Source organism: Neopsephotus bourkii, unplaced genomic scaffold (assembly GCF_033783945.1).
Source record: "Neopsephotus bourkii isolate Nb327-2 ecotype Australia unplaced genomic scaffold, CSIRO-AGI_Nbou_v1 NB_1630, whole genome shotgun sequence".
Classification (NCBI taxonomy): domain Eukaryota; kingdom Metazoa; phylum Chordata; class Aves; order Psittaciformes; family Psittacidae; genus Neopsephotus; species Neopsephotus bourkii.
Window position 1 is genome coordinate 7,020,874 of NW_026902105.1, and position 23,071 is coordinate 7,043,944.

At 36.6% G+C, this 23,071-nt stretch overlaps 1 protein-coding gene across 4 annotated transcripts in view; it reads right to left on the reverse strand.

The window, feature by feature from the left end:
• CSMD3 (CUB and Sushi multiple domains 3) overlaps positions 1-23,071 on the reverse strand; it is a 600,129-nt gene that overhangs the window by 225,473 nt on the left and 351,585 nt on the right. For all 4 annotated transcript variants that reach the window (XM_061373410.1, XM_061373409.1, XM_061373412.1 and 1 more), the window contains 4 exons: positions 21,988-22,175; positions 20,425-20,613; positions 6,977-7,093; positions 156-371 (listed from right to left, as the gene is read on the reverse strand). In XM_061373410.1, the coding sequence (XP_061229394.1) occupies positions 156-371; positions 6,977-7,093; positions 20,425-20,613; positions 21,988-22,175 (710 nt within the window). The remainder of the gene's footprint in view (positions 1-155; positions 372-6,976; positions 7,094-20,424; positions 20,614-21,987; positions 22,176-23,071) is intronic.

Consider the following 23,071-nt stretch of genomic DNA (forward strand, 5'->3'; position numbering starts at 1 on the left):
AACTGTTGTGCTTAGGAAACAACTTCCATAATATTATGATTCAGTATATGTCCTCATCAAAATCACTTCAATTTTAAACTTCTTTTTTTTTATTTTTACATAAAATACTGAAAAAAATATTTTTCAGGTGCCAGGGATTACAGGTATTTCCTTACCAGAAAAAGAGATATTAAATCCTTCATATGATATTGAAAAATCTGAAATAAAGCGCAATTGAGCTCTGAAATTTCCATATAGACCAGCATTGATTGGTGAAGGAATCTCTGAGCCAGTCAGACGTGCTAATGGCTGTGTGAAACTGCCATTCTCTGTTATTAGTAAGTAATCATGATGATCCTCCAAATGAAAGGTGTAGAAAGTGAACTGAACTCCTATTAGAAAAAAACAGAATTCGATTTACATATCACACTGTCAACATCAATGTAATTAAATCAAGGATCAAATTCATGCATTTCATGATGAATCAGTTCAGAAAATTAAGATATCCAATTCTTCTGAAAATTTATATTATTCCTGATTTTAGTATTAAAATATCTTTGCAGCAGGTCTGGGTTTTTTTGACACTACCTTTCATTTTTGCTTTTTTGCTTGCATTTTTATATAAAATCTGATGATACACTATGGATGTTCAACATTACAAAGTGTTTATGGCAGAATGGGAAAGGTAAACTTTATTTCTTACAGTCCATGTACAGCAACAGTACAGGGAAAGTACAAGGAAAGGTTATAAAATGTATGACATTATATGCTAATGGCACGTACAGTAACAGCAGCACTTCCAAAAAAAAGGGAAGTTTCTCAATAAGATGTGGCATATGTCAACAGTATGTTCTTTTGCAAACCATCAGATTGAAATCACACATCTAGAAAGGAAAATATATCCTGGAACATAATAGCGATAAGAAGACTTAAATGTCAAGCAAGAGAAATTACTTTTTATTTCTGTAACTAAGAGTTAGACCATGATTTTTGGGTAGACTGCACAGAAAAGTCACAAAAAAATAAATAGTTCTTTTAACTTTTAAACTCTGTTCCTGACCATTTAGTGTGCGAGTCCTCTGACCAGAGCATGAGCACATGTGTAGCCACTAGTGAACATCAATATGGACTGCCTGGTGAGCAGCATGAAGTCAAGGGGCAACACCTAGAAAAAAGGCCATCGATACAGAAGAACAGCACCTGGACAGAGTGGGATCTGGAGGCCAGCTCCTGGGCCAGGACCTGGAAGATTGTGGAAGCATGTTGGTGTTTCTCTGTATGCCAGTGAACACACTTGTCTCTCTCCCTGTTAGCCTTTGTATGTATATGTGTTTGTACATACTGGCATCTTTGCAATACATGCTTAGGTGTACTGTCAGCTGTACATACAAATGGGAGCAAAAAGAGAGATCCCTTGAATCTGAAAGACCTCTAGATTGTCTTCACTTTAAGAGGACTGGAATATTGTGCAGTTTTTTTGAAAAAGATACCTCCTCTTAGAGCTCCACTCCACTACCCCCACTCGCTATAGCTTGCAGAGTAAGAAAGCACACCCTTACTTAGTAGCACTGATACAGAAATTACAGGATGGAGTCGTGCTTTATGTACAGGATAAAACAAGATAATCCAAGAGATCTAGCCTGGATTTAAAAAAATCCTGATTTGATAAGCATATGAGCAAAGCCATTTATCTGCTTTGAATATCCTATTTATTCTCGTAGACTGTGTGACAATAAATTGGCAAGATCACACACTGAATTTTGGAATTAATGTTGCATATCTTTTGAGCTAATTCATATGAATTTAAGTTTGGGATTGATAAACTAATTTTTATTTTCATAGTTTTACATAGGAGACAGCATTGATCTGACATAAAAAGCTCTTAAATAGAAAAATTAGAAATACAGCATAAGGCTGAAATTCAGGTAATATCTGTTGCATTTACTGCACTCAAAATTAATTTTGGTCTTTTTTTTGCATGCATGTATATTGCAACAATAAAATCAGAAATGCCAAAGAAATTCTATGGCAGTAACCCGAAATAGTGGAATTCCTGTGAACCACAGCTGAGCTTCACTGAGTATTGTTCAAACACCAAACTTAAGGGAATTTTTCAGTCAATTTTCCAGATTGCCATGACATTTCTGAACAAAACCCTAAGGTATATCCCATAAGTTTCAGTACAATTTAGTTTTCTTCAGAAAATATTCTGACATTAATATATGCTGTGTAACAGATTGTGTCTTCTCTTCTTCTTAACAGATTGTGTCTTATCTCCTTCTTTGGAGACATTCAAGACCCGCCTGGACACGTTCCTGTGTAACCTTATCTAGGTGTTCCTGCTCCGGCAGGGGGATTGGACTAGATGATCTTTTGAGGTCCCTTCCAATCTCTAACATACTGTGATACTGTGATACTGTGTCTTCTCCAGAGAAGAATTTTAAAAGATATGTTAAGGTAGATTCTTTCTCATAAGCCACCTATGCCCCTTTTTTATAAAGGGAATATTTAAAATCTGAAATGAAGACAGGAAGACATAATACTTTAATGTCATTTCTCAATATTATAATCCAGACTGTTGGGTGATGGGTAAATTAACTGTTATTTTAGTAAAGGGTTTAAAATACACCCCTTATACTCCACAAATTCAATTGCATCATATATTTAATTGCATGTTAACAATAGAAAAAGGAAAATACTAACTACTAAACATATTAATTATATTTAAAGTACACATTCTATTCCTTGATTAACAAATTAAAAAAGAAAATCATATCAAGTTTTTATGGACATTCAAGAATCATAATGCTGGTCCATAATTAACACAAATAAAAAAACATTCCAGAATTCCAGAAGTTTATGTACACTTGAACAGTAAAATTAAACTACATATGTATTTATATTGTAGGCACACAATGTTATTTAAAACAGCATATACAAACATAGAAACAGTTTTTCATAGCAATACAACATATCCAGATGTAAAATTTAAATCTGAATGAAACATATGCATTTAATTTCCTGCTATTATGTAACAGCACTATGAAAATGCAACATAGAACCATAGAATAAAGATGAGTTTTTAAAAAAGTACCACATAGCATTCTGGAGCTGCAAGTTTTCCACATTTTCTTGGCAGTGTGACATTAAACTACAAAATTTTGTCAACCAAAGAAAAAAAAATCCTAAAGAAAACTTGAATTATTTTTTAAAATCATTATCACTAGTTAGTGACCACTAGAAGATAGTCCTTGAAATTCTGAAGTTGAAATTATGTTTGATATGAAGTAGAGCAGAAAATGAGATTTCCAGAGTAAAATTTTTCTCCCTCACTCTAAAATAATCCATTTATGTGTATGTGATTAATTTTCCCAAATGGAAACTATCTAAAACTTACTCTTCCTAGTGACAATTCATCTGGGGACTATATAAACCCCTGGACATTAGATGATAGAGATAAATAAGCACCTTCTACGCACCTTCAAAGGATAGCTCATTTCATCCACTTTAAATACTTTTGCAGCATAAGATGATTCATACCCTGAATATGTATGCCTTTGTCCATTAAATACAGAAGTGGCCTAATGAACTAGCCTAGTCACAGAACTTTACTGTTAGAAGTTTAAAGTTTAATTAAGAAAGTCTGTGATTTATTGTCATAAAAGGAGAGCTACCTTCCTCAGGCAGTACCTACAGGAAGAGCTTAAAGTATTAATACCTTTTTTGCCAACAAAATAGGAGAAACTCATACAATATTTCCTATTTCCTTCTCACAGCAAATCCTCCCTCTTCAATTTCTTCCAGCAGATCTTTGAGCAGTATGAATCAAAATGCCCAAGTCAAATTACAACACAGCATTCGTATTTAATGTTTTTATTAACAATTACATAATATAAAATGTGCTTCCATCAACATAAGTGCACATATATAAATACAGATGTGCTTATAAGTACAGATGTGCTTATATATGATTATCCTCTTTCACTATATACTTTATTTTGACGTATTTGTTTTCTCAGGAGTCTCATTATATATAGTGGGTTTTTTTCAATAGCCTCATCTAAAATGTAATCACATAGAGAATTTCAGCTTTTATTTACCCCATCTTTTAAAGATTAAAAAAATTAAATCCATAAATTTTTTTTAAGAAAAATTAAAGTGTTAGTGTCTTTCAAGAAACCTGAAAAATATGGCTTAGCCTAAGCTCACGTTTGCTGCAGAATTTATATAATTTTCAGTCCCACATTACTCCACAAAGCTAAAAGCATATCTACTTCTCTTCAATGCTCATATTATAAAGCTTGGGCTGAGTATCCAATGGCTTTTCAGATAGGGTGCAAACTAGATTACTACAAGGCTAACAATTTTCTTACACTTTCTATCAGTCTTTCTTGCTTATCCAGAAGAACAATTATATACTTCCCACATCCTTTCTACTTTGTGAAAGATCCACAGTACCTTATATTCCTGCAAGTCTAAAAGCCATGTTTTGTGCCTATAGGTAACAAAGCCAAATGAAGTTTCTGATGGTGGCTCAGTAATTTCAGAATACTTTTCCCCTGTGGATACTTGCAAGCAAATTATATTGACACAGTGGCATCATTTGATAGTAAAGAGAGACTCCAGAACAGCTGGAGCAGTAATTTTGACGGATACACTTTGCCACTTTAACATATTAAGGAGTTTTAAATGGGACATCCAGTCAGAGGGTGTGGACCCTCAGAGTGAAGGTGATAAGATTTGCATTAAAAAAGAGTTTGGGAATGAGCCCTGAGGCCTTGGTGCTTTGACAAGCCCTGGGGAGATGAGTTTGAGCATTGAAGGGCAGGAAAGGTAAACAAGCAAGCCTCGGGAGAATGGGCCAGGATGTAGTTGTGGTGGAAATCTCACCTGTAGGCCAAAGGATGTGGTGGTTGTGAGAAGGTCTGCATCATTGTGATTGGACTATTTACCTGGACAGTTTCACAGTGGCCAATGAGATTAAATGCTGTATGTATGTGCAGGTTGGGAAAGTAGGGAACAAGGGGATAAAAAGGGCTTTGTAGTAATAAACAAGGATTTGAGTCTCTGCGTCAACTTGAGTCCGTGACATGAAATGCCACAAGAGGATGGAACTATTGCACTATTTGTGCAAAATAGAACAAGGGAATCACACATCAGAACAATTCCCTGTGAGGGGTGTCTTGGTTTTATGTTATCATGTCCTGGATTTAGCAGTAGCAGTCATTTTTCTCTTTCTTGGTAGCTGGTGCAGTGCTGTGTTTTGACTTTCGGGCTGGGAACAGAGCTGGAAAAAAAATGATGTTTTGGTTTGGCCAAGGACTCTGTGGGCCTCATGCTCTGCCAGGGAGGAGGGGAAGCCAGGAGGAAGCAGAGACAGGACACCTGACCCAAACTGACCAAAGAAGTATTCCATACCACAGCACGTCATGCCCAGGATGTAACTGGGGAGTGACCCGGAAGGGGCTAGGTGGACTGCAGGGTTGGAGGAGGTATGGGTCGGTGCTTGGTCGGGCTGGGGCGGGCGAGTTATCGGTCGCCTGGGGATGGGGTGTTATATTCTTTTCCCTTGTTATTTCCTTTATCATTATTATTATTGGTGGTAGCAGTAGTGATTTGTGTTATACCTTAGTTACTAAACTGTTCTTATCTCACCCCATGGGAGTTGCATTCTTTCTGATTCTCCTCTCCGTCCCTCCAGGAGTAGGGAGAGGGCAAGGAGGCGGGGGGGGAGTGGGTGAACAAGCTGTCTGGATGGTTTAAACCACGACATATCATAACACTTTTAGAGGAATATATCATCAGTATGCTTTGTCTCATTTTCACACCGTCCCAGAGAAAACTGATTAAATTCAGATTTGAACTTCCTCTCCTCTCATTCCTTTTTCTACATTCTTTCCAGTGTTACAAATGCAGTTCTCCATTTTGTGTTCTTATCACCTCACCCTATTTATATTGTTTATTTTATGATACCTGTCTCTATTTCCTTAACATTAATTTTTTATGCTTCTCTAGCTCTTTCCACTCATACTAGAAGAGCACTATGTATTCACTCACATATTTGAAAAAAAACAGCCACCAAACCCAACAAAAATTCTAAAAGTTTGAACCATCATCTCTCACCTAGTCCCAAAACCTTTCACCTTAAAGTAAAAAAGGCACACTATTTTGCAGAAATTTTGCTGTCTGGAAATCCCATGTGTCTTTATGTTTTTTTGAAAGAGCTCTTACTAAGACCCTTTTTCAGAGAAAATTTAAAAACATTATTTCTTTATCCTGAAACCTAGCTTCAACAAACAACTTTTTTTCTTAAAAGTCTCCTGTCCTTCAGCTACTGTGATCAGTCATTATTTCTTTCTCACCTCTCTAACTATTCTCTTCCTGGATTTTATTATTTATTATTTTTTCATCCCACATTTATTCCAGTGTACTTATTCAATTCATAAATGCATATGAAACTGCCATTTATATGCTGCTACCCTGAAAATGTGTCTTGGTAAGCTGGAACATTTTCTTCAAAATAATAGGACTTTTCTTGCTGATGTTTCCTTGTAGACAGCCAGTCATAATGTAAATTTAGCGAAATGAGCAATATTTTAAACAACTCCACCCTCATTAATGTCATTAATTTCTTGTGCCATGAGTAACATCTTCACTTTTGTCTTCATTTCAATTTTTTTTGTTAATACCGAATCTGTATATCTGTATTCCAGCTGATCTCTAAGACATTTCCTCATCAGAATAATCACCCATCCTCTTTCACCCGTACAAAGTAATGTGCACACATCCAACTATAAACTTCTAGTGACTGCTCTGTGGAAAGCATTAGGGCCTAGTCCACTTCTGGAATTTAGGAATTATTATAATAAAAATAAAACCACAAATCAGCAATGCAGTTCCTAATTCACTGCTGTAACCCTAGATCTACATATGTAGAAAGAACACTGGACTTAGAGATTTAAAAACTACAGGTGTAAAAAGAGAAAGATTTATTTACCTTTTCCATGGGTAACATCCACAGTCCATGTACAATTCAATGAATTTGGATACAAATCAGGATAACCAGGGGATAAAATTGTTCCACTAGGTCCTCTAACATCTCCACCACATAAAGCTAGAAATAACAAAGAAAATAATAATAATAAAAAAATATAAAACAGATGAGAGAAAATACAAAAAAAAAAAACAACCCACCACCAAAACAACAACTTTTTAAAAAACTTTTGTCTTTAAAGCTACTTAAAAATAGTTGGTCAAAATATTTGCAATTGCACGTATAACTACAGCCTGTTTTCACACAGTATGAAAAGAAATATAGTCAATGAATAAGTAACTCGCTTTAATAGATACTTAGAAAATTAAAAACAATTTCCTTAGCTCTGTTTTCACATTTTCTTGAGACTCTGTGAAAGTCAAAAGTTCAGCAGGAAGATGAAGGCAAGACAGTGTCCAGAAGCTAAGGACGGGGAATTAAAATAGTGTAGAGTGGATCTCCTACTGAAGAATTACTGGCTGAAAATCTTATTGCAGGGAACCATAACATGCTTTCTTGTATCTAATTACTGGATATGCAGCCATACCTATAATCAAAGCGATAATGATAATTGCAAACATGTCTTTGTGTAGTATGCACAGTGACTTTTTAAAAGTAATCAATAACTGAGCATTATAAAACTTGAATTACAGATTGAATTAATACCTAATACAAGAATTTAATTATTACAACATTGGCATAAATATCTTCACAATTCACCATTGCATTTTAATGGTGAATTTTCCGTTCTAGAACTTCTGAAATACTAAATTAATTGAATAATTTTTAGTAAAGAAGAGGTTCTTACACTTTAGAATTATCTTTTACCAATAATATTGATTAAATCTCACTACCAAGCAAAGTTTGTATCAGAGTTCTCTGAATATGTAGCATGACCAGTAAGTTGAAGGAGGTAATCCTGCCCCTGTACTCTGCTGTCATGAGTCCTCACTTGGAGTATCGTGTACAGTTCTGGTGTACGCAACATAAAAGTAGCATGGAACTGTTGGAACAAGTCCAGAGGAGAGCCACGAGGATGATCAGGGGGCTGGAGCACCTACTGTATGAAGACAAGCTGAGAAAGTTGGGGCTGTCCAGCCTGGAGAAGAGAAGGCTGCGTGAAGACGTCATAGCAGCCTTCCAGTATCTGAAGGGGGGCTATAAGGATGCTGGGGAGGGACGCTTCATTAGGGACTGTAGTGATTGGACAAGGGGTAGTGGGTTCAAACTTAAAACAGGGGAAATTTAGATTGGATGTAAGGAGGAAGTTCTTTCCTGTTAGGGTGGTGAGGCACTGAAATGGGTTACCCAGGGGAGCTGTGAATGCTCCATCCCTCGTGGTGTTCAAGGCCAGGCTGGACAGAGCCTTGGTTGACATGATTTAGTGGGAGGTGTCCCTGCCCATGGAATTAGATGATCTTAAGGCATTTCCAACCCTAACTCTTCTATGATTCTATGAATCTATGAACATAGATTATCTTGGAAGGGCATATATTTCTTTTATGTTTCTTAGACAAATTACATGCATTAGTAAACTTACTTTGTAGAAATAGGTGACCTTTAAGGTCCCTTCCAACCCCTGACCATATATTCCAGAATACAAAAAAACCCAGTAAACTATATTACTACTACGAGACTTAAGCCAAATAATATAGTCTGTTTTAGGAAACTTGACTGCAGTTCTTCCCATGAGCAGCTCTTCAAAAGTAATTAACACAAACTCTCCCTTCTCGGCCTTAAGAAATCAGGTTCACAACCAACATCCTTTGAGAATTTTCACTGATGCCAGCTGTACCTTCTCTGAGCCTGCACCCTAACCTCAACCAGTATTCAGCACTCCATAAAGTTTTCTCTTTAGCACATGCTGAAGCTGCAGAAGGGTAGTTTGGGAGATAGGCAAAGAGAAGTTACTTGTCTGCAATTCCAGTTGATATAACTACCAATCCCTCTTCCCATTGTTATATAAGCTGTTGCTCACCTATTGCTAGTGTCTGTACTTCCTAGCCTGCTGCTGCAACAGTGAAGATGCTTCACCAGCATGAGCTGGTTAACCCTGCTCCTACTTCTGTAACGTCAGTAGCTACCAACATAGCACTCTACGTTATCCATTGTAAATGTGGGAGAAGTTGGCCTTTCAGCTTACAGAGTGCTCAAACAACATCTTTATACTTCTTCAGAAGAGTAATTTGTTACACCATGACATTTATTCTTATCTATCTTGATCTATGTTCTACTTATGACAATTTATGCTAACAGCAAATCATGAAAGGGGTACCTGTCTTTGCTTTTGCTACCAATACTATTTATTTGACAATGGAAATGTTCACCAGTCATAGTTTTCTGCTTGTAGAAGTACATTCAGAACTGATGTGAGGACAAGGCATAAACTGAGAGAATATCCAGAATGCACCTTCTGTCTTACCCTGTACCTAAGCAGATATTTGTCTCAAGAAAATACAGGCATTTTTCAGACATTTCAGTAGTACTGCAAAACGTTTTCGTAAAGTCAGTAACTTTTCACAATGAGGTTACTGCAATGCATGCATCGCTATCTTTAGGGCACTGAATAAAATGAATACATTAAATTATAGTTTTCTTATAAAGCAGAAATGGGACTTCATACACTAGGATGAAGCTCACCCTATTTTGCCTAGCTAAATTTGTTTGATTGTTATAATTAGATCACATTTATGTTTTAAACATGTATATTTGTCTGGTCAGCCTCAGAATTTCATTGTGTATGTTGCTTTTCCTATGAACTTTCTAATCTTTTTGACCTAGCTGTAAACCAAAAATTTGCAGATCCAGTAACACAGGCTAAAATAGGACATTCTAGGAATACAACTGCCCAATCTTGCAACCACTGACACAGGGAAATAAACTTCCATCATACTAATTTTCCTCCTTACTTCTTTGATGCAGACAATGAAGTTAATCACTGTCCATTTATCACCTGATCTTGTTACATTTAGGTATTCATGAGGGCTATGACACCATGTTATTGGAGCTTCTGATGGTACTACCTACTTTGTCCATACCTTAGGTAAGCCCTATTAAATAAGAAAATTCAATCAGTTTTTATAATCATGGGAAACAGTCCAAACAAATAATGTATTTTGCAGTGAGTGTATGGAAAACCTTTAAGGAATGCAAATAGTGACAAACATCTTTGTCACACCATCAGGCACTCAGAGTAATTCTATGAAGGCTAGCAGATGGCAAAAGAAGGCATCAAGGGACCAGCATTTTAAAAAAAACAAAGCCAAGTTGACAGATCTGAAATACAAAATGTGCACTGGCCCTGATAAGATGGCAAACAGCCCAAGCATATAATATCACTACTAGTATCTGACTCTGTTTCAGAGTGCAGAGGAAAACAGAAACACAAAAGCAAAACAGCAAAAGATAAAGTCTCCACATTTTTCCAGATTCTACAAGAAGACTTTCTTTCACTTTATCTGATTATACAGAGATGGTACCTTGGAGAGACTAAAAAGTAGAATGAATACAAAAGCAAATAACTGAAGCACTACCTTGGTGTTCTAATGTGGAAAATAGAATATTGCATTGTTAACACACTAATACTTTCTTTGTTATGAAAGAAGACATGCCTATTTTCAGAATAGTGAGAGACAAAATAACAAAAACAGAGAACAAAAATAAATAGAACGATATATAGAAGTAGCTGTATGAAATACAGATAGGTATGTGGATGTATAGTACGAAGTACCTCTACAGCACTGTGGTGATAAGAAATGATATGACAATTTAAAAAGCAGGTTTTAAATATCTCTAAATTAAGATCCAAATTTAATAGTGGAGTTCAGTGGCTAAGTCAGTTGTCTAGGTGAAATAAATTCTTATAGTGTTGGGTTAATCACTTATACTTCCTTTTGTTGCAAAAGATTGTAACTGCTTTTGTTTTGCTCAGTAACATATCACTCATAAAGAGTGACAGCAAGAAATCCTACTTTAAAAAACAGACTTTTATAGTTGGAAAATAGTTTTGGCCCAGTTTTAGAACCTTGATTTAGGCTACTCATATGTGTCTCAGTGGGAGATTTGAAATATAACAGTTGTAATGAAAACATTTGACTTGTGTCATTCATAAAACTATTAAGTACCATTTCAGGCCATATTTCATGCTACTATAAAACTGTTACAGAAAATCAATGTTCCAATACTAGAAATAGTCTCATAATTTATAGCCTAAATTTATTCATGGTAAATTTGTACCCATTTGTTCTTCTGCTTAAGCATCATTATGCTCTTTTCCCTCTTGGAGTCTCATGCTGGAAGGCTGGCAAAGCACTTGTGTCTCTAACTGAATCAGTTATACCAGACAGGTTTTCTTTATGTAATTCCATAATATATATGTTTCATATCCATGACCACTGCATAAACAATCTCAAGTAGTTGCCTGTTTGTCATTCTTGTGCTACACGTATTTCTAGGACACTTCACATTAGATTGTGACATTTTTGTTCATAGGTGAGGGGGTTTTTTCTTTTTTTTTTTTTTTTACATATATATGTCCGCTGTTTATATTTTACTGCAGAAGTCAATCTGTCTTATCTCTTCCTGCAGAGGTCAGCCTATATAGCTTAGCTTAAAACTTTCACAGAAAAGCCTGTTACCTCTTAAATTTTGCTTTTTATATTATGAAATAAAATCCAGCAACCCCTAATTATGTTCTCTGTCACACGAGGTCATTGAATACGGATCACTATCTATTTAAAGATTATTTAGTTTGATACAACACAAACCAGTCTCAGAATTATTAAGTGTATACCAATAATACAAATTTATCAAGAAAACTGGATGTGAAAAGGGGTTACATATGCAAGAAGGACAGAAAACTATCAAGAGACTGTATTTGTTGTCTTAGTAAAGGAAAAAAAACAATACAGATATACATAAATGTGTATATCCTTGCATGTCTCCACATGACATTCACTAGCAACATGGTAACAAAAAAGAGCCCATACTGTTGTCCCTTTTTAGCCAGACTGAAGATGTTGATATCTGCGCAATTAATATCTTCCACATTTTCAAATGATAACAACTATGTATAAAAATTTTTCAAGAGACTGGCCATAGGTCACCAACCACCACTCAGAAACAAACATACAATGATGTATTTCATAATTTCAAAAGAGAAAATACACATAAGAACAAAAGCTTTCAGAAAAGAAAAAAAAAGACAAAAAAAGTACTTTTTTTTTAGTAAGATCAGCTTGCTTCAAATACGAAATATTAAAAACTGTATTTCAAAAGTGATGGGAAGAAAACACACATTTATAACTGATTAGTAAAAATTAATAATTTTACAAATAGTTTCAAACATCAAGAAAGACAAATAACATATGCTAGTTCTGAAAGAAACATGAAGTAAAAGGCAGATAAACCTATTTATACACAGGTGTGTTTGTGTATACATAGATCTAAAAACAAGTACATCTACATCTAAATAAATATATATATGTGCATAAAGACAGACATGCCACATTACATTCATTTGCTTAATTAACTCTAACTTCCAACTAAAAACCTAACTGAAGTTATTTTCACTTGCTGTATAATTTGATAATAAAAGCAAAATATAAATAGTTAAAAATTATTGAAACTGTGGGTTAACATTTGAATCTTCTATACTGTTCTTCATAGACTAAGAAACTTCAGCATGCCTTCTCTGAGTACAGAAGATGTAATGTGTCTTAAAATGGGATGCAGCCAAGTAGTAACAATATGGACATCATATTATAATCAGTTTCCCGAAAGAAACCCTAGACTTGAGTTACATTACACAAAAGACTAACTTAGTAGAAACTAATGTAGCCTAGTGTACTCACAGCATAAACTTTATTTTACCTTCTGATTTAACTGAGACCAAGACATGCTATCTATTTCCAATTCCGGCATCTACCACACTGAGTATCTGCAGCAGGTTTTTTAATTATTTTAGTAAAATTATTGTTTTAGCTTAGAGATGTCTTAATAGAAATGACATAACACCTCTGCCATATTGTCACGGAATCAATAAATTGAGGCTAAATGAAATTTATTGTTTAAATTCAATTAAAGCTCCACCAATTAGGGTATCATCTATATATTGATATATGTGGACACCTGCTGGCACTTCCACAATATGGAGGAACTTGGCCAAAGCACAGTAAGCAATACTGGGGGAGCTTTTATAGCCCTGGGGGAGTTGGTTGAAGATGTACTGCATCCTCTTCCAAGTGAAAGCAACTGAGGTTTATCTTCTTCCCTTAGGGAACCATAAAAAAACATATCCTTAACTTCTAAAGTGGCCATCCAGGGGTGGGCAGCAGCCTGTACTACTGTCACTGCAGAGGTTATGCTCCGGACAGCAGCAGTCAATGGTGAAGTATTACCACTCCATTTCCTGTGATCAGTTGTTAAACACTACTGGCCATCGGCCTTACGGACTGGAGAGACTGGAGAGTTCTGAGGGGAGTGCATACAACTTACAATGCGCGTCTTCTCTAGCTCTTTAATCACTTCAAGAGGTGGCCTGTTTGGCAGTTGAAATGCAGGTTGTTTTGTGGTACAGCAGGGCCAGTCTGCAGGAGCCTCACTTGAGGGGCTTCCACCTCTGCATCCAGGACTCCAGACTCTGCCACAGGGCAGACCATTGCCAGCCTGCCAGTATATCAAACCCTCGTGTTTTTCCCTTGTAAGGACTTAGAGCGACTTCCTCAGCTGTCATCCTCTTCTCCTTAGGTAGCCAGAGTTGAGATCGAGCCAAGGGCAATTTCTGCTACCTCAGTTATACCCACTATATTCACAGATTTCCTTGAAGGTTTAATTCCCAACTTCTCTGCTTGATGTTTATTTAAAACACTAATTTGGGCCCTGTATCTATTGAAAATAGAGCCATCAGTGATCCCTGCAGCCCTCTCTTACTCTGCTTAGTGTTTGTACCACCTCTGGTAGCTCAGCTAGGCCCTTCAGTTCTACAATGACCAGCTCTCCTCAATCCTGAACTCCACCACCCAACCCAAGAAGCCTCTCGATCCACTGGTCAAAAACACTCCTGGACACCAAAACCCATTCGCTTCTTCATCACTGAACAGTATCCAATCTCCCCCCATCAGAGAGACTCCACAAACACTCTGTTCACATTTTGTTCAGTTTACACTAAAACTCCATTTGAAATTCCCTGGACTCCTGCCCTGACCATGGTTTAGGGGTCCCTGCCCTGCAGATATGCCTGCCTTTCGGTTTTGGGAGAGTTGCATGTTCCCTTCCTCTAGCTCCTCCACCTCTTTGGAACTCCTCTCATCAGAATCTCCCCAGATATCCCTGTCCAAATCCTTTGGGTTTCTGCCCATAACACTGGGGTTTGATTTTTCTTGCTCGTGCCAGCATAATTTCAATTTTTTTTTGCTCTTTCTCTTTTCAATTCCCCTTTCAAACAGTCCATCTCCAACTGCTTCTCCAAATCATTACTTGTAAAATGGTTCTGTGCCTGTACTGAGCAAATGCCCAAGATGCATGCATGGCCTCTACCACCTCCCCCACATCCTCAGCATTATTCTATGCTCCCCAGGGCCATTCCTCTGCCAAACTACTTCTTCTCCATTGTACGCCTGGGGGAGAAGGGATGCATCAGTGCTTCTGTAACAGTTCCTCTATGGACATCCTGCCAAATATACCCACTTATATGCCACAGAACCAATAAATCAAGGCTAAATGAAATTAACTGTCCAAGCTCAATTTAAATCTCCTTTAACATCAACTACAGTATCACAGTACACACAGTATCACGGTATGCTAGAGTTTGGAAGGGACCTCAAAAGATCATCTAGTCCAGTCCCCCTGCCGGAGCAGGAACACCTAGATAAGGTTACACAGGAATGTATCCAGGCAGGTTTTGAATGTCTCCAGAGAAGGAGACTCCACAACCTCCCTGGGCAGCCTGTTCCAGTGTTCCGTCACCCTCACTGAGAAGAAGTTTCTTCTCAAGTTTAAGTGGAACGTCTTGTGTTCCAGTTTGTACCCATTGCCCCTTGTCCTATCATTGTTTGCCACTGAGAAGAGCCTGGCTCCATGCTCGTGACACTCCCCCTTTATATATTTATATACACTAATAAGGTCACCCCTCAGTCTCCTCTTCTCCAAACTATAGAGACCCAGCTCCCTCAGTCTTTCCTCATAAGGGAGATGCTCCACTCCCTTGATCATCTTAGTTGCCCTGCGCTGGACTCTCTCCAGCAGGTCCCTGTCCTTCTTAAACTGAGGGGCCCAGAACTGGACACAATATTCCAGATGAGGTCTCACCAGGGCAGAGTAGAGGGGAAGGAGGACCTCTCTCGACCTACTAACCACCCCCATTCTAATACAACCCAGGATGCCATTGGCCTTCTTGGCCACAAGGGCACAGTGTCAGCTCATGGTCACCCTGTCGTCCACCAGGACCCCCAGGTCCCTCTCCCCTACACTGCTCTCTAACAGGTCATTCCCCAATCTATACTGGAACCTGGGGTTGTTCCTGCCCAGATGCAGGACTCTACACTTTCCCTTGTTATATTTCATCAAGTTATTCCCCGCCCAACTCTCCAGCCTGTCCAGGTCTCGCTGGATGGCAGCACAGCCTTCTGGGATGTCACACAGATTTGTCACCACTTTGCTGATACTTAAAGTTCATGGCCAATGATCCAAAATGTGCAGTCACTGATCTGAAACGGAGGGCTCTTGACCTATAAAAGTTAAAGGGCAGGCCTGCTGCTCCCAGGGAGACCAACACAAAATGGCTTCCCAGGGGCTCCACCGCTGTTTCAGTCAGACCTGAGCTGTGGACACATATGGTCATTCAGCCCCCATAGGCTCAGGACCAACCTTCCTGACCCTACACCAGCCACCACGTAGGTGGGACACGAGCTGTGCAGAGGGAACCTAGGCTCTGGCCTGTGGGGGGAAGCGTTTGTAGGCTTTGGTATGGGCAGGTGTACCTGCCACGTGTTTTCCCTGGAAATGGTCCTCATAGTACTGCACAAGTCATATTTGCCAATTCATTTGCACATCTAGGTGTTTTCAATTTAAACAGTAAATGTTTTCCATCTTGATTGAACATTTTTCTTGTTATTTATTAATTTTCTTTAGTAAATAAAGGCCAAGTGGAATGACTACATTTATTTTTCATTCAAATAATGAATAAAAATTATTATGTATTAGCATTGAATTTCGTGTTATGCTGAAGGGAATAAAAAGTACTTTACATTCTTAATTAGGTACCTAACTTTTACATTTATTTTCCTGTCATTTTTAATTGGATTAATACAGTATTTCAGATATTGGGTAGGATAAGCTTTTCTCACATATACTCAAGGATTAAAAACAAAATTCTATTTTAAAATTCATGTAGGAAGGGCAGGATGAGACAAAATTTTGTCTTATTTCTTAAGCACTGGGAGAAGGTCACAGTCAAGAAGCTCAGGGCTGTCCAGATAAGTGTGCAATGAATCATATTTAGATATTACCTAGGAATAGTATAAATGAAATACAAGTAGTATTTTCTAAGCAAAGGCCAAATTCACTGATTTTCATTTTCTCAAATATGACTGTTTTTGAAAGCTTGTACATATTCCAATTTGAAAAGAACGGTAGTTATTTATTTGTAAGTTTGTTTTCCTAGGTAATGGTGCATGTTTATGGTAACGACCAAACCGCATCTTCAGATGAACTATTTCAAAATAAATTAATGCACATGGAAGTACCAATCATTTTTCTCTGGTCTGTGTGGATAAAAAAAGCTGTTTATCTATGAAGCAAAGAAGAAAAAATAATGGCAGAAGTATAGGCCTCGATCAGTGCCACTTCTTTTGAAAAGAAATAAAAAATTATTTTGCCAAGACAACTATCCAGAAATTTGCCATACTTTACAATAGTAAAGTGCTTTTTACAGTATCTCCTTAACAGTCTACAGACTAACTAATTCGTTGTAGAAAGACTCATAGTTTTATAAAGATAATTAGGTTTCTTTTTATTCTTTGAAGAAGTCTTAATATTATGCTTGCATAACTTCTTTTAACATACTGGAGTTGTTGCCTTGAAAACAGTAAAGCAATTCAAGGACTGTATAAATTCAAGTAGCTTTCACCACCGTGAAAGGATGAGAGGTAATAGATGTAATTGGAAGATGGGAAGTAGTCACTAGATGTTCAAAATGTATACTGCATGGCCAAACAATGTTCAGGGAATAAATGGAACCTTCCTCCTTGGACATAAAGCTCAGTTGGGTAGAACCATGAACAACCTGAGTTAACATGCAGATTAGACCCATTCTGGGGGCTATGGGTTTGGACTAGATGACATTCTGAGGTTCCTTTCAGCTGTAATTGTTTGAAAATATTTTCCATAAACAGAAATAGATTATAATAACCTCAAAGGTCAGCGCTCTACTTTCCCACCCCCCCCCCCGAAATGCTCTGCTACGCTTCTGTAAATATAGAACTGTATTTGCTTATGTATGTATGCACACACACACAGGCAGTACATATGTGCACTAACAAAACAGTGTGCACACCTTATCTGTATAGATACACACAAAACCCGAAACAGATTACTTTTGAATTAATTACACAGACTGTCATCATCACCCCCTCAGACCAGAATGTAAGGAAGGAAAACAGTTTACTTGTTCACTTTCATATCATCATTCTCAGTATTGTCTAAATGTTCCTGTAGATAATGAAGTGTGAATTCTCTGATAGGCTTTTTTTGATGCTTATCTGCATAATATCCAAACCTCATGAAATAGAATTGCAATCAACACTATCTACTTTGAGGAAGAACTGCTTCTAAGAAGTCTAAATTTTTCCATTTCTACATACCTCCTCCTCCAAAATATGAGTTGTCATAATTTGCACCATTATCATGATCTGTCTGCATATCACTACATGATGTAATTATCAAAAAGACTTATAATTATCAGAAAGAACAATCAAGAAAGAACTTTGTTCCTCAGAAACTGACAGAGTAATATAGTGAATGAGCAGGAACAAGGACAACTGAGTTTACAAATGGCACGATTATTGCCCTGGGTTTGGCTGGGATAGAATTAATTATCTCCCTAGTAAATGGTTCAGTTCTGTGTTTTGGCTTTAGTCTGACAATAGTGCTGATAACACACCGATGTTTTAGATGTTGCACAGTAGCGCTTATCCTGATCACAGAATTATAGAATTGTAGAATAGTTAGGGTTGTGTCCTGGATTCAGCAGTAGCAGCCATTTTTTCTCCTTCTTGGTAACTGCTGCAGTGCTGTGTTTTTGACTTTCAGACTGGTAACAGCGCTGATAACACCGACGTTTTTATGTGCTGCTCAGTAATGTTTACTGTAACCAAGGACTTTCTGAGTCTCATGATCTGCCAGGGAGGAGGGGAAGCCAGGATGAATCAGAGACAGGACTCCTGACTCAAACCAGCCAAAGATGTATTTCATACCACAGCACATCATGCCCAGTATATAGACTGGGGGGGGGGGGGGAAGTTACCCAGAAGGGCTAGATCACTGCTCAGGTTGGCCTGGGTATCAGTCGGCAGGTGGTGAGTGGTTGTATTCTCTTCCCTTGTTATTTCCCTTATTATTATTATTATTGGTGGTAGCAGCAGTGGTTGTGTGTTATACCTTAGTTACTTGACTGTTCTTATCTCAACCTGTGGGAGTTACATTCTTCCAATTCTTCTTCCCATCACACTGGGAGTGGAGGAAGGAAAAGGGGAGGTGAGCGAACGGCTGCGTGGTTCTGGGTTACCAGCTGGGCTTAAATCATGATTGTTAAAAAAAAACCAAAAAAAAAATAAAATCTTCCTTCTGAGTTACCAGCTGGGTTTGAACCACAACAAATATACAAACTCGTACTTGCAGTTTATGGAAATAAAAGCCCATTTAGCAAATGTCCTTTTTTCCCTGGGGGGATACTATTCCCTGGATACTATTTAAAAACATTCAACCAGAGAAGAAATTCAGCAATGGAATTAAAATGAGTTCAACCATTAATTGATTAAATTTACTAGAATAAATGTACTCAATCATAACTTTAGAGCATATTTATTCAATGTACAATTGCCATTTAACAATGTGCTCTAGAGAAAAAAAAACCATCTCATTTACTTCATGAGTTGCATGCTAGCTCAGCATTTTAAAGAAGGAATTTATCACAATGTGTAAGTTTATTTCCTAGCAGAGCACAATATTCATAGGGTACATATTAATACTGTTCAGTTTAGATTGTTACCATCTAGTGACTGTCACCATAAAAAAAACCACACCTTATTTTTATGGCCTATTCAGCAAAATAGAGTCCCCTTGACTGTGAGCTGTGGGAATCCCACAATTCTTCATTAAAAAACCTGACTGATAAGCAGAATCCTCTAGGAAATGGGCTTGCTGAATGAGAGTGACATTTTCAAGAAAGTGATTGATTATTTATGCCGCTCTCTACCACCAAAAATTTTGAATTTCATCATATACTGACATGCTCAACCTACTGAAATATAAACCCAAAGCATTTGATAACTAAATACTCCTCTAGAATTAAGTGGGTACGTTTTTCCTGATAACATTTTTATCATCAGAAGTCTTTATCATGCTGAAAGGAAAAAAAATATTTTGAGAGGAAAACATCTCAAACATACAACTTAATAAACATTACAATATGCATTCTTAAAATTGAATATAATTGATATCACCCTAGCTAGGAAAGCAGATTAAAATAAACAATTTTGATAACAAGAGATTACTAAATCTATTAGGTAACTTTTCAAACAGACTTTTTTTAATGATATGATGGAGAGTCCAAAATGACATTGATCATGTAAGGTGCAACAACATCTTATTTTATGCTGTTTTTGTCTGGTTTAACAATCGTAAGCTTAATCACCATGTATAACAATGCCATAATTTATTCCTACAGTGATTCATGGATGTCAAGTTCTGTTAACAACCTACGAATATGGTGATCAACACAAAAACAGGACAAAATGCTGGTTTGGGGTCAGCTATAAATAAACCACATCTCATGTTCCATATGTCAGCACTGCTGTGTCCACAGGTGGCTATCCAGACACAAATATTTGTAGCTTGCATCAGTGTTTTACAAGCAGATATACATTAATCTTGCATACTGCTAGGTAACTGGCAGTCAGGTCATGGTAACGTACATTCAGATAGAGGTATCTTCAATAATTTCTTGATTTAAAGACATATATAATTTTCTACTTTTATTAATGCCTCATCACACAGAGATATTAGATTCCTCTACTTTTTTTCTTTTTCTACAATAAAGGTATTACAAGCTTCAATGTTTAATTCTTTCTGACTAACAATAGTTTAGCAAAATGTGTATATTTTAAGACACTTTGTATTAATCCATTCATCCTTACCATCACAAGTTGGGAGTGGGTGACTCCACCAGTGATTTTTTTCACATAGCAAAGGCTCCTCATGACTCAGCCTATAACCTGGATCACAACTAAATGACACAGTGGAACCTATAGAAAAGTCATGTCCGTAACGACGTCCATGCACTGGTATGCCAGGATCCAAGCAGGAGTAAGTATTAACTGTTACACCTAGATTTAAAAAACAATGACAAATGAAAAAAAAGTCAAATAAAGTTACACATTTTTTAAATTATTATTAATTTAAGTAATTCACTGTGCTGTGAGTGGGGGGTGAAGGCTTCATTATGACACATTTTCAGTGAATTAACCTTGCACTCTGTTTCTCTGTGTCACCATTATAAGATATTGTCGATAATGAATTGAATCCTGCCACTGTTGCAGAGAAAACCGTCACAGAACTTACAGGATACTTAGCTTGATCCTACCTCAGTAACATTAAGCGATTTTGTCCCTGTCAAAGACTCTGATCATCACACAAGATTCTGATTTCCAGCCTTTATTTTTTTCCTGATCAAACTTTGTTATCCTGGCTAAACTGTTTTCTCTTTCTTATGAAAGTTATTCTTGAAATATTTACACTGATCAATTATTTGAATGTGAGATATTTAGAAAAGAATAGGAAAAAGAGAGTATAGAGTAGTTGACTTGATAAGAAGAATTTTAATGTGTATTAAAAAAGTAAACCTTTTAGATATTTTTCCAAGTAACTTTAACTTCATTAGAGTCAGGGAAAAACAAAGAAAGAAGCAGAAAACTCTAGGAATATTACTGAAGCTAGCAAATTAGAAGTAGTATTTAGTGTAACAATTCTTATGTGTGCTATTCCTCTTATTCCTACAGAAAAAGCATAAAATACCCTTCCTCACAGATAAATTCCGTGTGAAAAGAAATAATTACCATAGAAAATAAGAACATATAAAAAAATTTCAACTTTCAATAGGATATTTAAAATGGAAATGCTGAATAGAGGACCATTATTCACTACTATTTTCCAGAAAAGGGAATTGAACTGCACTGGACCCTGTAAGAATTAAACAAAAATATATGCCAAACAAATCACATAAAAATGGTGATATAGTCCCTAAAAAAACATAATAAAGCAATTCCATAGCTTGATTTTCACCTCATTAGTGTAAACTACATTTCCCATTATCTTCAGGTAGAGCTTCAGGTACATCAATCAGGACAGCAGTTCAGTTATTTGCCTAGATTTTCATAATCTTTCTGATATCACACAGTTTTACACACACAAAAATGTATAAAATACAAGAATACAAAGACATAAAAGCAACACCCAGAAGAAGAAAGACATATGTTTCCCATTCCTACCTTCTGATTCTTAAATCATGGATCAGTACAGCAATGACATTAAATTGTAAGTGAAATTACTGGTCATGCCTTTTGCAGTTTAACATCACTAAATCTTTCTCTGTCTGAAAATTAACATGAATTTACCAAGATAACACCTGTGCACCTTTAGTTATTTATGACCAGAATAGGCATTGATGGGGAAATCAAATAATACAATTCAGAATGACCTACTTTCATAGTGAATCTTGAATCCATTGTTAGAACGACTGTTGTCAGTTGTAAATAGAAGATAAATGAAATTGCTACTGCTAAACAGGAATTGTGGGACTTGTGTACCATTGTAGGATCCCAAGAGGGGAGATAGTAAATTTGGCCCATCGTGAACCTCCAAAACATCATAATTGAGTTCTGTCTGAAATCTGGAATTGAGGAAAAACACAGGGGTACAAATATAAGGACTAGTTGAAACAAATTCAGTAAACTCATACAAAGTAAGCCATATTTTTAAACCACGCTTTTCTCCATCATATTTGTTTAATTATTTCTCTACATATTTATTTTACAATATAAATATAATAGTATTAATTATCCTATAAAATAATACAATAACCAAATTTTAGGTTAGTGCCTTAGAAAGATGAAAAATAATTTTAAACTCCTTGAGTTGTTTTGTATTGCAGGAAACAAAAGCCAGACATATTCTGTTAGGAAAGATTTATATTACTTACATACACTATTATGTAATAGAAATGGATTTTTTTTTTTCAGAAAAATAAAGTCAACTATCTAGAGCATATATTGATGCATTCTTTTATTATAACCTTTACATTTAGCACAAATATCATCAAGTTACTTTATATTATAAAAGAATCATGATCTGAGTGCTTGCTCTTAAAATCATTCATAAGCAGGGACAGAAGTCCTTAAGTCTGCTCTGAGACTCCAGTGGAGGCTTAGTCCAAAGTAGTGGGATAAGTTATGGGGAAAAAAAAAAAAATAATCCTATTTAGAAAACCCTACAAAACAAAACGGCTATTTAGAGACAGCATATGTGCTGTCTATTTCAAGGAAAAGCTGAGTGTGACAGTGCCGCTCATTATCCCCTTGCTTGTCTTGTTTTAGATGGTATCAGCAATCCCAAACACCTGTTTGGTATCTGTGGCTTCTTTCTTTCTTTCTATGACAGACTTTATATCAGTCATACTGCTTTGATGGACTCTCTGATTGATTATTGAAAAACCCTTTCAGAATTAAGAAGGACCAATTAACAGCAGGATCCTACAAGGAGCCTACAGCTATTCCTAATTCTCTCTCT